At 35.1% G+C, this 20187-nt stretch overlaps 2 protein-coding genes across 4 annotated transcripts in view; one reads left to right on the forward strand and one right to left on the reverse strand.

The window, feature by feature from the left end:
* Positions 1-17639, reverse strand: part of ANAPC10 (anaphase promoting complex subunit 10) — a 59372-nt gene extending 41733 nt beyond the window's left edge. The window contains exons 1-4 of one of the 2 annotated variants that reach the window (XM_069493137.1): positions 17302-17639; positions 15318-15444; positions 11280-11370; positions 5956-6076 (exon numbers count right to left, since the gene is read on the reverse strand). In XM_069493137.1, the coding sequence (XP_069349238.1) occupies positions 5956-6076; positions 11280-11370; positions 15318-15432 (327 nt within the window). In that variant the 5' untranslated portion in view covers positions 15433-15444; positions 17302-17639. Of the gene's footprint in view, positions 1-5955; positions 6077-11279; positions 11371-15317; positions 15445-17143; positions 17227-17301 lie in introns of those variants that run through there. The other variant, XM_069493135.1, reaches the window with a different exon arrangement.
* The window catches only part of ABCE1 (ATP binding cassette subfamily E member 1), a 28792-nt gene continuing 26027 nt past the window's right edge, over positions 17423-20187 (forward strand). Inside the window, exon 1 of one of the 2 annotated variants that reach the window (XM_069493539.1) lies at positions 17423-17487. Coding sequence is in view for 1 of the 2 variants with exons in the window: in XM_069493538.1 (XP_069349639.1) it covers positions 20023-20025 (3 nt within the window). In the remaining variant the exon portion in view is untranslated. Of the gene's footprint in view, positions 17488-19997; positions 20026-20187 lie in introns of those variants that run through there. The other variant, XM_069493538.1, reaches the window with a different exon arrangement.

The following is a 20187-nucleotide window of genomic DNA, read 5'->3' on the forward strand; positions in this document are numbered from 1 at the left end:
AGGTTGCTGTGAGCTAGGCTGACGCCACGGCACTCACTCTAGACTGGGCAACAGAGTGAGACTCTGTCTCAAAAAAAAAAGAAAATCAGTAAGGAAATATCAGACTTAAACTATAGTTCACTATATGGATCAAATAGACATATACAGAACAATCCATGCAATAGCAGCAGAACACACATTCTTCTTAAGCACATACAGAACATTCTACAGAAGAAAAAGCACATGTTAAGTCAAAATTTAAAAAGATATAAATCATATCAAATGTCTTTTCTGACTACAATAGTATAAAACTAGAAATCAATAATAGAAAAGAATTTCAGAAAATTCACAAATCATGTGTAAACATGCTCCTGAACAACCAATGAGTCAAACAAGAAATTAAAAAGGAAATTTAAAAATATCTTGAGACAAACATAAATGGAAATACAACATCCCAAAATTTATGGGGCACATCCAAAGATGGAAGAGGGAAGTGTATAATAATAAATACCTACATCAAAAAAGAAGAAAGATCTCAAATAAACAACCTAATGATACACTTCAAGGAGCCAGAAAAAGAAGAATAAACTAGGCCCAAAGTCAGCAGTAATAAAGGAAGGAAGGTATTAATAACATCAGAGCAGAAATAAATGAAATAGAAACTAGAAAAACAATAGAAAAGATCACTGAAACTAAGAGTTGCTTTTTTGAAATGTTAAACAAAATTATCAGATTTTTAGGAAGACTAAGAAAAGAAAGAGAGAAGACTCAAATAAAATCAGAAATGAGAGCGGAAACATTGCAACTGATACCACAGAAATATGAAGGATCATAAGAGACTATTACAAACAATTATACAATAATAAATTAGATAACCTAGAAGAAATGGATAAATTCCTAGACACATACAAACTACCAGGACTGAATCATAAAGAAATGTAAAATCTGAACAAACCAATAAAGACCAAGAGAATGAATCAGTAATAAAAAGTCTCCATTCAAAGAGAAGCCCAGGACCTGATGGCTTACTGGTGAATTCTACCAAGTATTTAAAGAAGAACTAACACCAATCCTTCTCAAACTATTCCCAAAAACTGAAGAATACTTCCAAACACAACTTAAGAGGAAAGCATTACCCTTATACTAAAGCCAAACAAGGACACTACAAGAAAAGAAAATTACAGGCCAATATTCCTGATGAACATAGATGCAAAAATCCTCAACAAAATACAAAATACAAATTACATTCAACAGCACATTAAAAGGATCATTCACCATAATCAAGTAGAAGTTATCCTAGGGATGCAAGGATGGTTCAACATGTGCAAATCATAGTTAATAGAATAAAGGACAAAAACTATATGATAATCTCAATAGATGCCGAAAAAGCATTTGACAAAATCCATTTCCTTTCATGATCAAAACTCTCTACAAATTAGGTATAGAATAAATGTACATCAATACAGTATAGGCCATGTATGATAAACCCACAGCTAACATCATTCTCAATGGTGACAAGTTGAAAGCTTTTCCTCTAATATAAGGAACAAGACAAGGATGCCCACTCTTGCCACCTCTATTCAGCATAGTATTGGAAATCCTAGCCAGAATAATTAGGCAAGAGAAAGAAATAAAGGGCATTCAAATTGAAAAGGAATAAAGTTAAATTGACCCTGTTTGCAGATAACATGATCTTACATAGAGAAAACTCCAAAGATGTCACTGGAAAGCTGTTAGAACTAATAAACAAATTCAGTAAAGTTGCAGGATACAAAATCAACATTAAAAAAAATCAATAGTGACCAGGCGCAGTGGCTCAGGCCTGTAATCCTAGTGCTCTGGGTGGCCGAGGCAGGAGGATTGCTTGAGCTCAGGAGTTCGAGATCAGCCTGAGCAAGAGCGATACCATGTCTCTAATAAAAACAGAAAAATTAGCCTGGCATTGTAGTGTGCACCTGTAGTCCCAGCTACTTGGGAAGCTGAGGCAGGAGGATGGCTTGAGCTCAGGAGTTTGAGGTTGCTGTGAGCTAGGCCAATGCCATGGCACTCTACTCAGGGCAACGGAGTGAGACTCTGTCTCAAAAAACAAAAAACATCAATAGCATTTCTATACACTAACAATGAAGTATCTGAAAAAGAAATCAAGAAAACAATTCCATTTATAACAGCTACAAAAAATGCTTAGTAATAAATTTAACCAAGGAGGTTACCTGTATGCTATACAATGAAAACTATAAAACATTGATGAAAGAAATTTAAGAAGACACAAATAGAAAACTATCTCATGTCTATAAAGTAGAAGAATTAATGTTATTAAAATGTCCATACTACTCAGAGTGAGCTATAGATGCAATGCAATCCCTACTAAAATTCCAATGACATTTTTCACAGAAATAAAAAAAGAATCCTAAAAGTCATATGGAACCACAAAAGATCCCAAATAACCAAAGTAATCCTGAGTAAAATGAAAAAAGCTAGAGACATTACCTGACTTCAAAATATACTGTACTACGAAGCTATAGTAATCAAAACAGCATGGTACTGGCATAAAAACAGACATAGACCAATGAAACTGAATAGAAAGCCCAGAAATAAATCCATATGTTTATGGTCAATTGATTTTCAACAAAGGTGCCAAGAATGCACAATGGGGAAAGAACAGTCTCTTCAATAAATTGTGAAGAGAAAATTGGACATTTACAAGCAGAAGAATGAAAATTAACCCTTATCTCACATCATATATAAAAATCAACTCTAAAAGATTAGAGACTTAAACATAAGACCTTAGACTATAAAACCACTAGAAGAAAACATAGGGGAAAAGCTTCTTGACATTGGTCTGGGCAATGATTTTTTGGATATGACCCCAAAAGCACAAGCAATAAAAGTAAAAATAAACAAGTGGGGCTACATCAAACTAAAAAGCTTCTGCACAGCAAAGGAAAAAATCCAAAGTGAAGAAAGAACCTACAGAATGAGTGAAAATATGTGCAAACCATGCATATGATGAGTTGTTAATATCCAAAATATATAAAGAAGTAACAGAACTCAAGAGCAAAAAAAACAAATAATCTGATTTTACAATGGGCAAAGGACTTAAATAGACATTTCTCAAAAGAAAACACATAAATGGCCAACAGGTATATTAAAAACTGCTCAATAACACTAATTATCAGGGAAATGCAAATTATAATAAAACCACAGTGATACCACTTCACACTTGTTAGAATGATTATTATCAAAAAGACAAAAGACAACAAGTGTTGGTGAGAATGTGGAGAAAGGGAATACTTTGCACACTACTAGTGGGAATATAAACTAGTACAACCATTATGGAAAACAGTATGAAGGGCCCTCAAAAAATTAAAAATGGAACTACCGTATGATCCAGCAATCTCACTACTGGGTACATATCTAAAGGAAATGACATCAGTACATCAAAGAGCTATCTGTACTCTCATGTTCATTGTAGCATTATTCACAACAGCCAGGATATGGAAATCAACCTAAGTGCCCACCAATGAATGAATGGATAATGAAAATGTGGACTATGTACACAATGGAACATTATTCAGCCTTAAAAAGAGGAAATCCTGTCATTTGCAACAGCATGGATGAACCTGGAGGACATTATGTTAAATGAAATAAGCCAGGCACGGACAGACAAATATCACATGCTCTTACTTATATATGAAATCTAAAAAAGTTGTCTCATAAAAGAAGGAATAGAATGATGATTTCTAGGGGCTGTGGCAGGGGCAGAGACTGGTGACGTTTTGGCCAAAGGACACAAAATTTCAGTTAGATAAGAGAAATAAGTTCAAGAGATCTATTGAATATAGTGATTATATTAATAACAATGTATTATATTCTTCAGATAGCTAAGAGAGTGGATTTGGAGTGTTCTCACAACATGAAAGTTGTATGTGAGGGAACACAAATATTAATTAGCTTGATTTAGCCATTCCACAATGTATGCAGATTTCAAAACATCATGTTATACATGAAAAATAAAATTTTCATTTGTCAATTTAAGAATAAATAATTATTTTTAAAGTGACAAATATCTAAAAGAAGGACAAAATAACAAAAATACCTGTGTACAATGTCCTTACCTATTCTTATTTGTCAAACAGGCAAATTATACAAGAGAACAATACTGTATTTTATGAGAAAATGATGAAAGTATATGTGATTTTTTATTAAGTATTTTATTATTTACTTAGATAAGAAATATTAATGTAGAGACCTGGTTTTAATATAAACACTAAGATAAATAAGAGTCCAGGTCACAAATCAAATGGAGGTTTTTTTTTTTTTTTGGAGACAGAGTCTCACTCTGTTGCGTGGGCTAGAGAGAGTGCCGTGGCATCAGCCTAGCTCACAGCAACCTCAAACTCCCGGGCTCAAGCAATCCTTCTGCCTCAGCCTCCTGAGTAGCTGGGACTACAGGCATGTGCCACCATGCCCAGCTCATTTTTTCTATATATATATATATGTATATATATATATATATATATATATTTTTTTTTTTTTGGTTGGCCAGATAATTTCTTTCTATTTTTAGTAGAGATGGGGGGTCTCACTCTTGCTCAGGCTGGTCTCGAACTCCTGACCTCAAGCGATCCACCCGCCTCGGCCTCCCAGAGGGCTAGGATTACAAGCATGAGCCACCACACCCGGCCTGAAATGGAGGTCTTTCCAAGACCACAAATGCTTCCCAAGTTCTGAAACCCACCAGATTTTAATGATTATTTAGGCTCAATGATTTTCTAAAATATAAAAAAAAATGCTAAAAGCCAAAGCTTTACAATTAATTATACAGTTCAAAATCATTGAAAACATCTCTGAAATGTAAATATTTAGGGGCTAGTAAAATTTAAGTCACAAAAGTATGGTTCCAATAGCTTCAAAAAGTTACATACATGATAAATAAATTGTAGTCTATTCAAACAATGGAATACAACTCAGGAATAAAAAAGAATGAAATACTGATGCATGCAACATGGATGAATCTCAAAAAACAACAGGCTGAGTGAAAGAAGCCTTACATAAAAGTTACATGCTGTATGATTCCATTTACATGACATGGTAGAACAGACAAAACTGATATATGATAAAAAAATAAATAAAATCAGAACAATAGTTACCACAGAGGGTAGGGTAGAGATGAAGACTGACTAGGAACAGATATATGGGAATTTTCTGGGGTGACAGACATGTGTTCTGTATCTTAGTAGGAGGTGGGCTTATACAAATATATGCCTTTGTCAATACTCACCAAATAACATATAATACTTAAGATTTGTACAAAATTGTTCATAAATTTTATCTTAAAAATGAACACTGCTGGGTGCAGTAGCTCACGCCTATAATCCTAGCTACTAGGAAGGCTGAGGTGGGAGGATCACTTGGGGCCAGGAGTTTAAGACCAGCCTGGGCAAAATAGCAAGAGCCCATCTCAAGAAAAGAAAGAAAGAAAGAAGGAAAGAAAGAAAGAAAGAAAGAAGAGAAAGGAAAAAAAGAAAGGAAGAAAGAGAAAGAAAGAAAAGAAAGAAAATTATAAATTTTTTAAAAAGAGCATTAAGTAAATATTGATAACTCTACTAATATATTATGCCAAAGTATTTGGGATGAAATGTACAGATACCTGCGACTTATTTTAAAATGCACAAAAAAATTAGATGGACAGATTGTAATAAATGAAATATAACAAAAAATTAACAACTGAAGAATCTAGGTAAGTATATTCCTTTTGTGTATGTCTGAAAATTTCCATAATAAAATATTAAGAAAAAAAGAAGACAATTAGAATTCAAAAGAAAATAAAACATACAGAAACATGTTTTCTTAATATTAACAATTTTTCTTTTATATATCACCATTTTAATCTGTCTAATCTAATATCAGCTGTGTCTATCTTCTAAAGAGCAAGAGTTAAAGGATGATATATTTTAAAAAATTTGAAAGACATACCCGAATTTCTTGAAGGTTGTGAAAATTATTTCCTACTCTGACTGAGATCTTGCTTGGAGTATAGCTTTCATCAGATTTATAGTCTGCATAAATACATAATGTCTTCACTGTTGTTTTTCTTCTAAAAGCAATAAAGTAAAAACAACATACACTTCATCATCTAGAAAGATTATTTCCAAAGCTTCTGGCCTTCTGATTTTAAAAGACATAGTTTGCCAAAACAAGTATTTGAATCAACAATTTTCATTTTCTTTGATTTCAATGAAAATGAAAAACATGTAAAAATATAGATACAGGTAAATATTTTACTTATATATACATGTCTTATGTAGAACGTAGTCAAGAACCAGATGTGAGCAAAGATGGTACAGTTAATCCAAATTAGGTACATTATTGAGTAAACAAGCATTAAGAATTTCCATCCTCTTCATTAGTATTTTAGACAAAGAAATTATTCAAACAAGCCTGGCTTTACTAGTTAATTAATTTCCTATATTAATGCTTGAAAATAACTAGCTAACTGAGAAACTGAGTCCAGAAAAGAAAAAAACATCTTTTTAAAAATAGAAAGCATAACCTATTACTGAATGCAAGAAATAAAAGTTTGCTCTTGTTTTTTAAATATACATAATCTAGGGAAATAAGCAAAGAAAATATAATCAAAAATTAAGCTTAGAAAAATGCAAGTGGCCAAAAAACATGAAAAGATGTTCAATTTCTAATAATCAAATTAAAATTAAATCACACAGAGATAATATTTTTATCATCATATTGGAAAATACTAAAATGACTGATTATACCTACATTTGATTAGGAAAAAGGTGCCTTCACAGCCAGTTAGTAGTACACAATCTTTGACCCACTAATTCAACTTCTAAGAATGCATTAAAAGACAATAACACAATTACTCAAAAATGGACACAGAAAAATATTGTCCTGTAATTAAATTACTAAAAAATTATAAGCAACCTAAATATCCATAGCAATAGGGAATTGGTTAAATAAATTATAAGATATCCATTTTATGAAATACTACACAACTATTTAAAATTGATCACATATTATAGAAAACAAAAAATTTTAAATAAATTATAAGATATCCATTTTATGAAATACTATACAACTATTTAAAATTGATCACATATTGTAGAAAACAAAAAAATTTAAAAAGGCATATAAACCTATATTTATGTATACAAAAAGACCTAGATGGAATCATATAAAAATGTTAAAAGTGACTATTTTGGTGAGGTAGAACTATGAGAGATCTTTATTTTCTTCTTATGATATCTATATTTTCTGGATAATTTTTCAGAATGAGCATATGCTATTTGGCCATCAGGGAAAAAAAAAAAAACTAGGCAATTTAAAAAACTGACCCAAAAAAAACCATTTAGAAGTCTATTTAAATATGCTTTAAAAGTTAAGTTCTAGTATAAACTGGCACTAACTTAACAACAATGAGCTCCTTAAAACAGAAGTAGTCTGTGTCAAAAGTCAGCCTATAAAAACACCAGGCGATCTTTAGCTTTTAGTGAGAGGACCAAACTTCTATAGCTTGATGCTATTCATCAGAAAGGAATGGGGAAAGTTAAGGACTTTTCTTCAGATCAAGATGTAAAACACTAAACACCCAGGATCTGCTGACAGAATAAATACCATTACTGGGTATTCAAAAGAGGCCAAAGATATCAAACTGACATCTTTCTCCTTTTACTAGGCCAGGAAGGAGACAGGAAAGGAAGCAAAGAAAGAAGGGTAAATTTTGAAGGGCATACTAAAGGCCTTTTTCCTTGAAGAGTCATGTAAGAAGTAAAAGGTCTTTTCAACTATGGAAAGATCAAAGATCACGAAGATCACTCTCAAGGATTTTTTTTTTAAACAAAAGCAGACCTAAAAGATCATGTTTTTTGTTCAGAATAATTTTATTTCTAAATTATGAAATTCAGGATAACTTAGTCATTGGAACCTACAAGATAACCAGGATGAGGTTAGAAAGGGAAAAATGGTAATTATGCTTATGATAATAAAAATAACGGCAGAAAATAGCAAGTGAATACTTTGTGTCTGACCCAGAAGTAATGCTTTATATGGATTATCTCATTTATTCTTCAACCTTGTGATATAGGATCCATTATTGGCTCCATTTTACTAATTAAAAACACTAACACTCAGGTTAATAATTGGCTTAAGGTCAATAAGGTAGTGGGTAGGCGCAGTCAGAGTTCAAAAGCGTGTCTGTGTGCCTCACATGATCTTAACCACTACGGCCTTCCTTTTAATTAATTATACTTAGCTTATTCAACAGTCACTGAAGCCAGCTTAGAGTGATATGTAGGTGTGTTTTGCAAAGGGGCCATATATGTAAAGCTACCCCCAAATGCAGAAGGAGCCGAGAAACCAAAGAATGAGGCAGACAAATCCAGGCTGTTTGTTTAGGGTGTTTTATTGGGGAACTTACGGAGAGAATCATGGGCTTGGGTGGCTGCAGACAGGTAGATCTCTGCCCTATTACCCCCAAGACCCAGGACTTATATACCATAGGGAAAGGGTATATGTGCTTCAGAGAGAATGCGTAGGAATTTGTTTAAGGGCAGTGTTTATGCTAAGTACATATTTATGATAATTGACCTAAGGGCAGGATTTACGTGCTCTAACATGAGGAACAACAGATTAACTGGAAATCTTAGCGGCATTCCCAGGACTGGGGTTTACCAGAAGTCAACATGGAGGATTAGCATCCAAGATGGATACTGAAGAAATGTTCCAGATTAACAGAGTGTAGAGAAATGACTACTAAATTCAACCTATGATTCAACTTTATTGGAAAAACTACTACAACCTGAATGATAAGGTAGAATTAAACAGTAATAATGTACCGATGTTAATTTCCTAAAGGTATATTCTAGTTATGTACAAGAACACCTTTGTTTACAGGAATGAAATACTAAAGTATTCCAGAGGGATGAGGCATCATATTGATATTTTACTCTGAAATAATTCAGAAAAAAAAGTTGTACTGTACTTGCAACTTTTCTATGGTGTGAGATTATTTCAAAATTCTTAATGAATTTCCCTTTTTCTAAAACACTTGTTGAAAAAAGTGTTCCTCAAAGTTTTGGAGTTCCCTAAGGAAGGCTAAGGCTGAGTTAAGTGGGGAGGGTCTTGAATTTCTTATTGTTTTAATAAGAACAGCTACACCTTTGTTAAGAAGCAGCGTAGAGAACTGATTACAAACCCAGCCATTGAAGTCAAACCTGCTGGGATCAAATTCAGGCTCCATAACTGCATGGTGTATGACCTGAGCAAGTTATTAATACTACATCTTTCTAAGCTTCATTTTCATCATCTGTAAAATAAAAAAAAATGATAGGACCTAAAACTATCTTACAAGGTTGCTATGAGGATTATAAAAAAATGATACATATTTATAACTATTAAATATTAAACTCTTGATAATATAGTACCTGACAATAATGCTCAAATGTGACCAATTTTTGTTATTATTTGTTAAGTACATTGGCCTCCTGCATGGAGTTTTATTTGCTAAAAAAAAACCTGCTATCCTAATATAATACAGTTAAATTAAGACACTCACCATATAACTTTGAAGCTATAGCTTCTGTTTTCATGAAGAAGCAATTTACCCTGGGTCATACAGTATAATGGTTAAAAGCACAGGCTCTAGACCCGCCTGTAGTCCCAGCTACGTGGGAGGCTGAGGTGGGAGGATTGTAAGAGCCCACTACGAATTAAAGACCAGTCTAGGCAACATAACCCTGTCTCTTTAAAAAAAGAAAAGAAGAAAAAAAGCAAAGCAAAGCATAGGCTCTGGAGTCAGAAAACTTGGGTTCCAACTGTAATTCTGCCACTTCCTTGCTGTGTGACCTCGGGAAAGTAATTTAATTTATCTAAGTCTCCACTTCTGAGACTACAAAATAGGATAATAATTGTAAAGTTTATATAAGATGAAAGAAAAGGCATTTAGAAAAGTATCTGGTATCTTAAGTCTCAAAAAAAACAATCAGCTGCTGGCCGGGCGCGGTGGCTCACGCCTGTAATCCTAGCTCTCTGGGAGGCCGAGGTGGGCGGATCGTTTGAGCTCAGGAGTTCGAGACCAGCCTGAGCAAGAGCGAGACCCCACCTCTACTAAAAATAGAAAGAAATTATATGGACAGCTAAAAATATATATAGAAAAAAAAAAAAATTAGCCGGGCATGGTGGCGCATGCCTGTAGTCCCAGCTACTCGGGAGGCTGACACAGGAGGATCGCTTGAGCTCAGGAGTTTGAGGTTGCTGTGAGCTAGGCTGACGCCACGGCACTCACTCTAGCCTGGGCAACAGAGTGAGACTCTGTCTCAAAAAAAAAAAAAAAAAAAAAACAAAAAAAAAAACAATCAGCTGCTGTTACTTCTTCTCTGAACATATTTAATATACTATGATACGAGTTGGCATACTATGCCCTGTGGATCAAATCCTGCCCACCCTCTGCTTTTATAAGATAAAATTTAATTAGAATAGCTAAATTCAGTCATTTATGCATCGTGTATGGCTGCCATACAATGTATTGTGTTGTAAGGGCAGAACTGAGTTCTGTAGCTGCAACAGAGACCACATGGCCCACAGGGTCTAAAATATTTATTATCTGGCTTTTTCAAATGAAGTTTGCTGATTTGTACCCTAGGACAATAAAAACAAATGACCAAAAATACAATGCTACAGAATGTTAAAAACAGATAGTATAAATGCAGCAAGATAACCATGTTAACTAGTTTCCATCTATGCCAATAAATTCAAAGCAGTTGACAAACGTATGGCTGTTTTCCTTTCCTCAAAAAAAGCAAGCATTTTTAAAAATGAAGATGTTCTTTTCTAAGTTAAGATAATTTTTGTTCCAAATAGAAGCACAAAGTTGAGAAGTTATATGAATATCCTATAGCTAAAGAACTTACCATCATCACTTCAGGTTTACTTATTCCAATATATTAAGGCATTGTATTAGGCCACAAGCAAAATATATTTTTCTGAAAGTACCTTTCTAAAAATAAACCATATGGAAAAGTATATTTGAGAAACATCTACATAAAAGGAACTGTGCAAGGTACTATAAGAAATTCATAAAGGATAAGACAGAGTAAACTTAAGACACTACTAATAATTATCTAATTAAACAGAAAAATAATCTCTGAAACTTATAGTTTAAAAACAGAGTTAAGTATATTTCATTGTAATTTCTGTATTTCTTTAATTTTTGTGTAAATAAAAAAGATTTTTTTTAATCCACTCACAACTTATACTAGCTGAAAAATACAAAAATGTATTACCTGAATTGAATGTTCACTAAATGAGGCTGGGAGCCATCTGATTGCCAATAAGTTTCTAGATTGTCATCTCTTAATTGATCCACTCCAAATCCTAAAAATACCAAAAGTGGCAATAAGTTCCCATGAAGAAGAAAGACCTACACATACAGAGGCTATATTAGGACCATTTTTTTGGCTGTTGTATTTTTAGAAAACATTTTCTAGGATATATTCTAAAGTATTATATGTATGTACTGAAACCCAGTTTCTTATACTTTTTATGAGCTGATAATAATAGTGAACTCCATGTCCTGCAAAATCATCAAAAATATTCTACTGAATAGTAACTTCAATATGCCATTCTTACTGTGACAAGAAAAAGGATAACTTAAAAATATTTTCAAAAGGCATTTACATTTTGATACCAAGTGCTTCTGATTTAAATTTGAATTAATCAAAATTAAATTTACCCAGAATCCCATATCTTCCAGCCACTCTAGATAACTGAAGTTGTACTATTGTTTTTTCCTAATTAAAACCCCAATAATTCATACTAATTCTAGAAATGAGCCTGATTTAATGGTAAAGTGTAGGCTTTTCAAAAATAGTTAAGAGAAACAGAATAAATTTACATTTTGTTTATTGACTAAGTAATATATTCATTATGGGTCAAACTCAGAAGATACAGAAAAGAACATGGTGAAAAGTCACTATCCCCCTACCATTTCATTCCCCTCTCCAAATATAATTAATGTTATCAATTTACTGCATACTCTTTCACAGATACTGTATATATATACAAGCAATTATATACATATTTTCCCTCTCTTTACATAAACAATGACATACTATAAATAATTCCACACTTCGTTTTTCTATTTTCACTTAACATATCTGGAAGATTATTCTGTATCAATAAATTAATAATAATAGCAAATATTGGTATAACATTTACTATGTGCCAGGCACATTCTAGGCATTTTACATATATTAAATCATCTAATATTTATTAACTCATGTAATAACTCAATTAATATAAACAGCTTCTACATTTTTTTAAGGTTATAAAGTATACCACTGTCTGAAAATAGCATAATTATCTACCCAAACCCCTGTAGGACAGTTAGGTTGTTTCCAATGTTTTGCTATTACAAACAACACTGCAATAAATACCTGTCTATAAACTTTAAATATATGTTACTACTTCTGGAGGATGGATTTCTAGGAATAGAACTCTGGATCATTTCAATCTTTAATTTGATAAATATTGCCAAATTCTCCTCCAAAATGCTTCCTCACCGATAATATATGAGAACATCTATCCCCTCTCCATGGCTTGTAAAAACAGGGATGTTCTATAATTCATTTATTTATTTATTTTCATTTCAGAATATTAAGGGAGTACAGATGTTTTTGATACATGGCTTAAGTCAGGGCTATAAATGTGCCCATCACTCAACTAATGTTCATTGTACCTATTGGGTGGATTTTGGCCCCTTCTCTCCTCCTCCATCCCCACTGCTTGATTTCTAATGATTTTTACTTTCCTCTATGCACTTGTGTGCCCATCGGTTAGTTTCAATTTATTAGAGAGTATATTGTTTGTTTTTGCATTCTTGAGATACTTCACTTAGGATAATATGGTCTCCAGTTCCTTCCAAATTATTGCAAAAGGCATTAATTTGTCCTTTTTTAAGTATTGCAGGGTACATATACAACACATTCTGTTAATCTACTCACAAACTGATGGACTTTGGGTTGATTCTACTTCTTTGCAATTGTGAAATTGTGCTGCAATAAACATTAGATTACAGATGTCTTTTTGATAAAATGACTTCTTTTTCTTTGGGTAGACACCTAGTAGTGGGACTGCTGGATCAAATGGTAGGTCTACTTCTAGTTCTTTGAGAAATCTCCACACTATTTTCCACAGGGGTTATACTAATTTGTAGTCCCACCAACAGTGTATCAGCGTTCCTTTCTCTCTGCATGCATGACAGCATCTATTGTTTTGGGGCTTTTTAATAAAAGCCATTCTAACAGGAGCAAAGTAGTATGTCATTGTGGCTTTAATTTGCATTTCCTTGATGATTAGTGATGTTGGGCATTTTTTCATATGTTTGTTAGCCATTTGTCTATCTTTTGAAAAACTTCTGTTTATGTCACTTGCCCACTTTTTAATGGCATTGTTAAGTTTTTTTCTTGCTGATTTATGCTAGATTTTGAAGATTTTATATGAAAAAATTTAAAGAAATATTTAATAAGTTTTTACATTGATTACATGTTGAAATGATATTTTGGATATATTGAAACCAATAAAATAATTAATTGTACCTGTTTCTTTTTGCCTTTTTAATGTGCCTGCCAGATCATTTTAAATTGTAAATGTGGTTTGCATTATAGTTCAATTGGACAACACTGCTCTGGACTCACAGTAAAATGCAATTGCTCTTTTAGATTGATTTATTAGCTTAACAGGTAAAAATTGTATTGCATAGTTTCATTAATCATTTACATTTATTTTTATATAAAATTTCATACCTTCCTATATTTTCAATAGACTTTAGTCTTTTAATTGATTTATAACTGTTTTTACTATTGTAGATGTTAACCCCCTGTCTGTTCCATGTAATCCAAATACATCCTCCCCAGTCTGAGATTTGTATCTTAAATTTGCATCTGCTGCCTTTATTGAACATACTAGTATGTAAGAAAGGTTTTCCCAGAGAAAGTGACTTTTGCATTGAACTCTGAAGTACTAGTTAGCTAGGTTTGGAAGCTAAGGCTAAACATTGGTGTGGAGCAGAAAATAAGCCAGAGACGTTTGAAGAAGCTAGATCACACAGACTCTTGTGCAGTAAGCTAAGGAGTATAAATTGTCTTGAAAAATATGCCAATCTATTGAAGAATTTTTGGTAGGGAAGTCATAGGATCATGAAATTATAAGATCAAAAGCTTTAGATAGATTCTTCAGCCCCAGGGAGAGAGAACACCATTGTGGTAATGTAAGTTGCAAGTGATGATACTCTAAATTAAGGTGGTGACAGGGAAATAGTTTTCTATTAAAATGTAAAATTGGGGCTATCACTCACTGTATGACTTTTAAATCTGCACTATTCAATATGGTAGCCATCACATGTTGCTACTGAACACTTGAAATATGGCTAGGCTGAATTGAGATGGAAAGTGTAAAAAAAGTGAAATATATACTTGTTTTTGAAGACTTAGTATAAAATGTAAGACATGAATATTAAAATCAATCCAGTGTACAGTAGTCCCTTCTTATCTGCAGTTCTGCTTTCTGTGGTTTTACTTTCCCCAATTTCAGTTACCCTAGGTCAACCTCGATCTGAAAATATTAAATGAGAAATTCTGGAAATAAACAATTGATAAGTTTTAAATTGCACACTTTTCCAAGTGGTGTGATGAAATTTCTCACCATCCCACTCTGTCCCATACAGGGCACGAAACATTCCTTTGTCCAGCATATCCACCCCTTTGTCTAGCATATCCATGCTGTACACACTATCGGCCTGTTATTCACTGACATCATCTGCTCCTGACATCCAACTATCAACACTGTCATGGCTCAGTGATCCAGAATCAACTTCCAAGCAGATGCTCCTCCTCCTTCTGAACTACTATCAGAAGGTAAATAGTAGCCTAACACTATGTCACAATGCCTACGTCATCCACGTCACTTCACCCTATCAGGTAGGTATTTTATATCTCACATCATCACAAGAAGGGTGAATATAGTAAAATAAGATATTTTGAGAGTGAGAGAGACCACATTCATATAACTATTATTATAGTATATTATTATAATTGTTCTATTTTATTATTAGTTAATGTTAATTCCTTATTGCATTTAATTTATAAATTAAACTTTATCATAGGTATGTATGTATAGGAAAAAACATAGTACTTATAGGGTTCGGTACTATCCTTGATTTCAGGCATCCACTGGGGGTCTTGGAACCACCCATGACAAGGGGGGATTACTTTACAAGGAAACTGTAAGTAACTATTACTGACAGTATTTTGATTTTGTTTTACCTGGTTTGCAAGATGAGAGTGACCAAACAGCTTGTGACCCAATTTCCCGTACTGTTCCAGTCCTTTCCAACTGCTTCGGGTCAGCACCAGGAGGTGTTTTGTTTGGTGTGGTCATTCTTTAAATATTCTATGCAGAAAAAAAGAATATGCACATTACACCAGAAGCTGAGCATCTTCATACAAATGGTAAAAGTAAAAATTTAACAGCAAAATGGATCACTCCTATATCCCAATATTAATCATCTATTTCTCAAATGCAGTTAATATAACTCAATCACTATACTCACAAAATCTTGGGAATTCAGCTTTTGTTTCTGAAATATATTATGACCAGATGTGCAAAGCAGTAGAGTATGGTACTCAAAAGAGCACAGGAATAAAGCTTTGCCTTTACCACTTCCTTTAACTACCCTAGTCTTTGAACAAGTTTGGGCTTTATTTCCTCTCCTGTCAAAAAAGTTGATTTGGTGATTTTTAATTCTGTAATACTATGCAGTTCTATACTTCTATGAGTAAAAATTCAAATGACTTTTAACCCTAGAAAAGTCAGATTGAAATTCTCTTATTAGGAGTATGTAAATATTGGTATGCTATTGATTGATTGATAGGCTCTCGCTTGGTCACCCAGGCTAAAGGACAGTGGCACGATCATAACTCACTGCAGCCTCCAAGTCCCGTGCACAAGCGATCTTCCTGCCTCAGCCTCCCCAGTATCTGGTGCTATAGGCACATGCCACGAATTTGGAAAGACGGGCTTCTCACTACGTTGCCATGGCTGGTCTCGAAATCCTTGCCCGAAGTGATCCTTCCGCCTCAGCCTCCCAAAGTGCAGGCATTACGGGTGTAAGCCATCAAGTCTAGTCCTGGTCCTCATTTTAAATATTCATTAAATGATGCAGAGAACAATTATACCTCCCCATTAGCTGTCAAAAGTTCCATTTACATGCACTTTTACCATAGATGATAAAGTCAGAAAAAATGGCTTCAAGGTTTAGAAGTGAATAACTGGCCTTTTCTAAAAAGGTTGACTTCATCTTTCATATCTTTTGTTAATAAATCTATGCAAAACGTGAAAAAAATACTTCTTGGACAGTGAACAATAAATATGTAAAACTGCTTCGGTAGCACAGTTACTGCTACTGTAGCGATTACGGCTACTTAACATTGTTATACATGCTATTGAAAAACAGATCCAATAGCTCCGTATATACTGTCTCCTTGACACCTCCCATTAGATCTCAAGTTGTTCTCTAATAAGTACTTGATATTCTTAAATAATGGCAGAGACAGTGGACTGTAAACTTCCGAAAGGCCTCAAACGTAAATGCTCAATAACTTCCTGAATTAATAAATGAATAGGTTTAGTCATAAACTCAAGTATTTGCCACTTGCTTGCAAGTTAACTGAGGTCTCGGACAAAATTGTTAAACCTGTAGCCATCATTACAAATTGAATGTCCCGTCATCTAAAATAAATAAATAAATAAAAAAGCCCATCTCTACGTTGGGGCAGAATTCAATTGCCGGTCTTGGAACTGGACGCCACCAAGTGGATAAAACACGGAGCTCGGGGGAGACCGAGTTCCTGGCCGTAAAGAACTGACTATACAGATGACAGGGAGCTGAGGCCAAAGAGAGCGCGCCACCGCGAGCAATGTCGGGACCAGACTCTGTTGGTCCTGCTTGATAGAAAGACTAAGGGCTCCACGCCTGACCCATCGGCCTTGAGAAGACCGCGAGCATAAAAAGAGACCGAGACTGGGGAGGAGAATGCCCCTGCTTACACTAGGACCGGTCTTCACGTCGGGGAAAAGCCCACACACTTACAGATTCCAGACCCAGCTGGCCGCAACTCAGGTTCTCAAGACCTCCCGCAGTTCCGCGCCACTCCCACTATGCTTCTAAGGACAGCCCGGCTTCCCAGACGACGAAGAATTGCAGTCGCAGCACAATGACGTCATGCACTGTCATCCCGCCCTGCCTACCTTCAGGGCTCCGCCTCGCGTTCTCGGTCGCGCGCGCGCAGTAGGCGCTTATGGCTCGCGAGAGGCGGTGGCTGGGCACCGCCATTTTGGCCGGTGGCCGTAAGAGCACGCTGTGTGGCTGAGAAGTGAAGGCAAGAACTGATTTCGCCTCTGCGCTCCCGTCCGTAAGGGGATCGTTTACTTAAGGTACGTGAGTAGCCTGGAGGGTTTAGGCCGTTAGCTCCCATCCGCCACGTTGGAAAGACTGTAGGGACGTTCTCCGAGAGCCTTTGGTTAGGCCTCAGGTGGCGGAGACGGCAGCGGCGCGTGGCAGCCGGCTCCGGTGGGACAGCTGGAACCGCCGGAGCCCGGGTGACGCCGAGAGCTTGGGGACGCCTCGTGCTTCCCCTCCAGCAGATCAGTTTTCCGCCACTGGTGCCCGCCACCCCCGCCAGGGGCTACGAGAATGGACCTGGATGCCATCGTATGCACTCCCCCTTTACCCTGCTCCCACCCTGGAGCGAAACCTTTCGGAGAGGAAGGCACCTTCAGAACTTAACAGCACCCCCTGGTCCCCCCCCACGCTCCCCTCGTGATTATATTGTAACATGTGCGTATTTGGTTGTGGGAAGTCGTGGCTTTTCTTCCACTTTTTGGTGATTGTGGAATGAGTCATGGCATCTTGCCGCCATGAAGTCAAATACTCCCTGTGCTCTCCCAGGCTTTATAGAAATGATGGCCAAACCGCGCTCTACTTTTCTCATAGAACAGCGTGTGCTCGGCTGTGACCGGGGTTATCCCAAGTAATTTCCCAGTTGAATGCCTTTAGCTTTTTTGGTACGCTTTTATCGCACCTGGCACTTTTTCCCCTTGGTGATTTATCCGTTTTTCCCTTGTTATCTTAAACTCCCTGAGATCAAGGGTGATGTCTTTACTGAAAATACCACTATCTCTTCAAGGCTTCGTATATTGTAGGCATTTAGTATTTCTTGTGAATGAATGACAGCCAAAGCTGATTCCCTGATTCCATGAAGTACGTAAATGTATTTTCTCTTTCTCGATGGTAAAATCGGTTAAGAGTGAGGAATAACTGTCCAAACAACATTTTTTTAACCTTCTCTTCCACAGGACTGCTAACTAATCACTTAGGACAGTGGCACTGATGTTGCAGTAGTTTGTCCCACATACTGAGAATATTTTATACCTGACACCTGACAATAACGCTTTGTCAGTGTAACCAAAGGCTCTTATCTGTATTTGAACCAAAAGGTGTTTTGGGTTTTGTTTTGTTTTAGTTAAAAACATTGTTCTTTGCTATTTAAAAAAAAATTTTTGTTTTTTTTCTTTTTAGGAAGGACATTTAACATAATTGCTGGGGAAGGGGGAGAAAGAATATTAAGTTAGAATTCCTTCTCAATGTCTTGAATTTAAGACTTTGAAATCAGAGTTGTACACCACTCCCATCTTATTATAAGTGTTTTATGAGACTAATAGCCTACAGTAAGCATAGGTTCAAATATTTCATGTAATATCAAGCATCATTAATTAACAGCAATCTTTGAAAATGTTTTACACAGCATTGCAATAATTTTGGTTTTAGAATGTAAATGCTTTCCGTGTATGCTTCGCTTCCTTTTTTCCTCTCAGGTGGAAGAGTGACACTGTGTCATTGTTTGAATGCCCATTTTGAACAGTTTGTCTTCAGATCTGAAATATCTTCATATCCATCTTTGTTCCCAGGAGTCTGTGTTCCCCACAGAGCTTTCCTTTGCCTATCTTTTGTATTGTAAAAGAAAGTAAGGAACCCACTTTCCCCAATTCTTGAAACTAATATAGAAATTGAATTAAAAGTGTTCACACAGTTCTACAAAGAATCAATGTTCATTTTTCTTAAATGCATTATAATTTATCACTATTTTTCTGTAAATAAGTTTATTAACCACTTCTGGTATATTTTTATTCTTTATTCTGTGCCCAAAGTCAAGGCTACTCAGGAGGCTGAGGCAGGAGGATCGCTTGAGCACGCTTGAGCAGGACTTTGAGGCTGTAGTGAGTGCCCTGTGATCACACCTGTAAATAGCGACTGCACTCCAGCCTGGGTAACATAGCAAGACCTCAGCTCTTAAAAAAAAAAAAATTGTTTCTGACAGTCTCTTAGTTTCTAAAATAGTTTGAGAAATCATATGAAGTGTTTTAGTAGTTTGACAGAAATAAAGTTTCACCAATTTCATGATAAAAGATTCATCCCCTGGAGGAGAATTCATTATGCTCTTTCTCTTTCACTGGGTAATTTGTAGAAAGGCATTCAGTATTTAAATTGGAATGCTTGGTGTTCTGTTTTATTTTAATAGTTTGCTGAAGGATCTTTGGATCTTAGGAAGTCATCATTTCCAGAATGGTAGCTTTTTTGTAGCAATTCAAGTCATTTAATTTCTTCCCTTCTCTGATCTTTACAAGACCTGGACCAGTTTTTAAAGGAGTAAAGTGATCCTGTTTTTTAGCATAGCTCTATGTTTATTACATGGATATTTAGTCTCTTTTTGAGTGATTTTCTTTTCAGTATATAGTAGACTACTGTCACCATAAAATATTGATAACCTGCAAGATTTCTAAAGTTATAACCTATAGGAAAATTATTTTGTTTATTATTCATTTTCTCATTCAGCAGAAATGTTTGAGTTCCTACTATGTGCTAGGCATTGGTTCAGCCACTGGAATGAACAAACAAAAATCTCTGCTCTCATGGTAAAGTACATTCTACTTGGGGAAGGAAAAAAATGCTTGTGTGTATGTTTATGGAAAGAAAATATATATATATGTGCACACATATGATAAATGTGTACATATACGCCAGATGTATATATGAAATATATAGTATTTCATGTAGTAGAGCTAAGTAGAAAAATA

The sequence above is a fragment of the Eulemur rufifrons genome, chromosome 18 (genome assembly GCF_041146395.1).
Source record: "Eulemur rufifrons isolate Redbay chromosome 18, OSU_ERuf_1, whole genome shotgun sequence".
Classification (NCBI taxonomy): domain Eukaryota; kingdom Metazoa; phylum Chordata; class Mammalia; order Primates; family Lemuridae; genus Eulemur; species Eulemur rufifrons.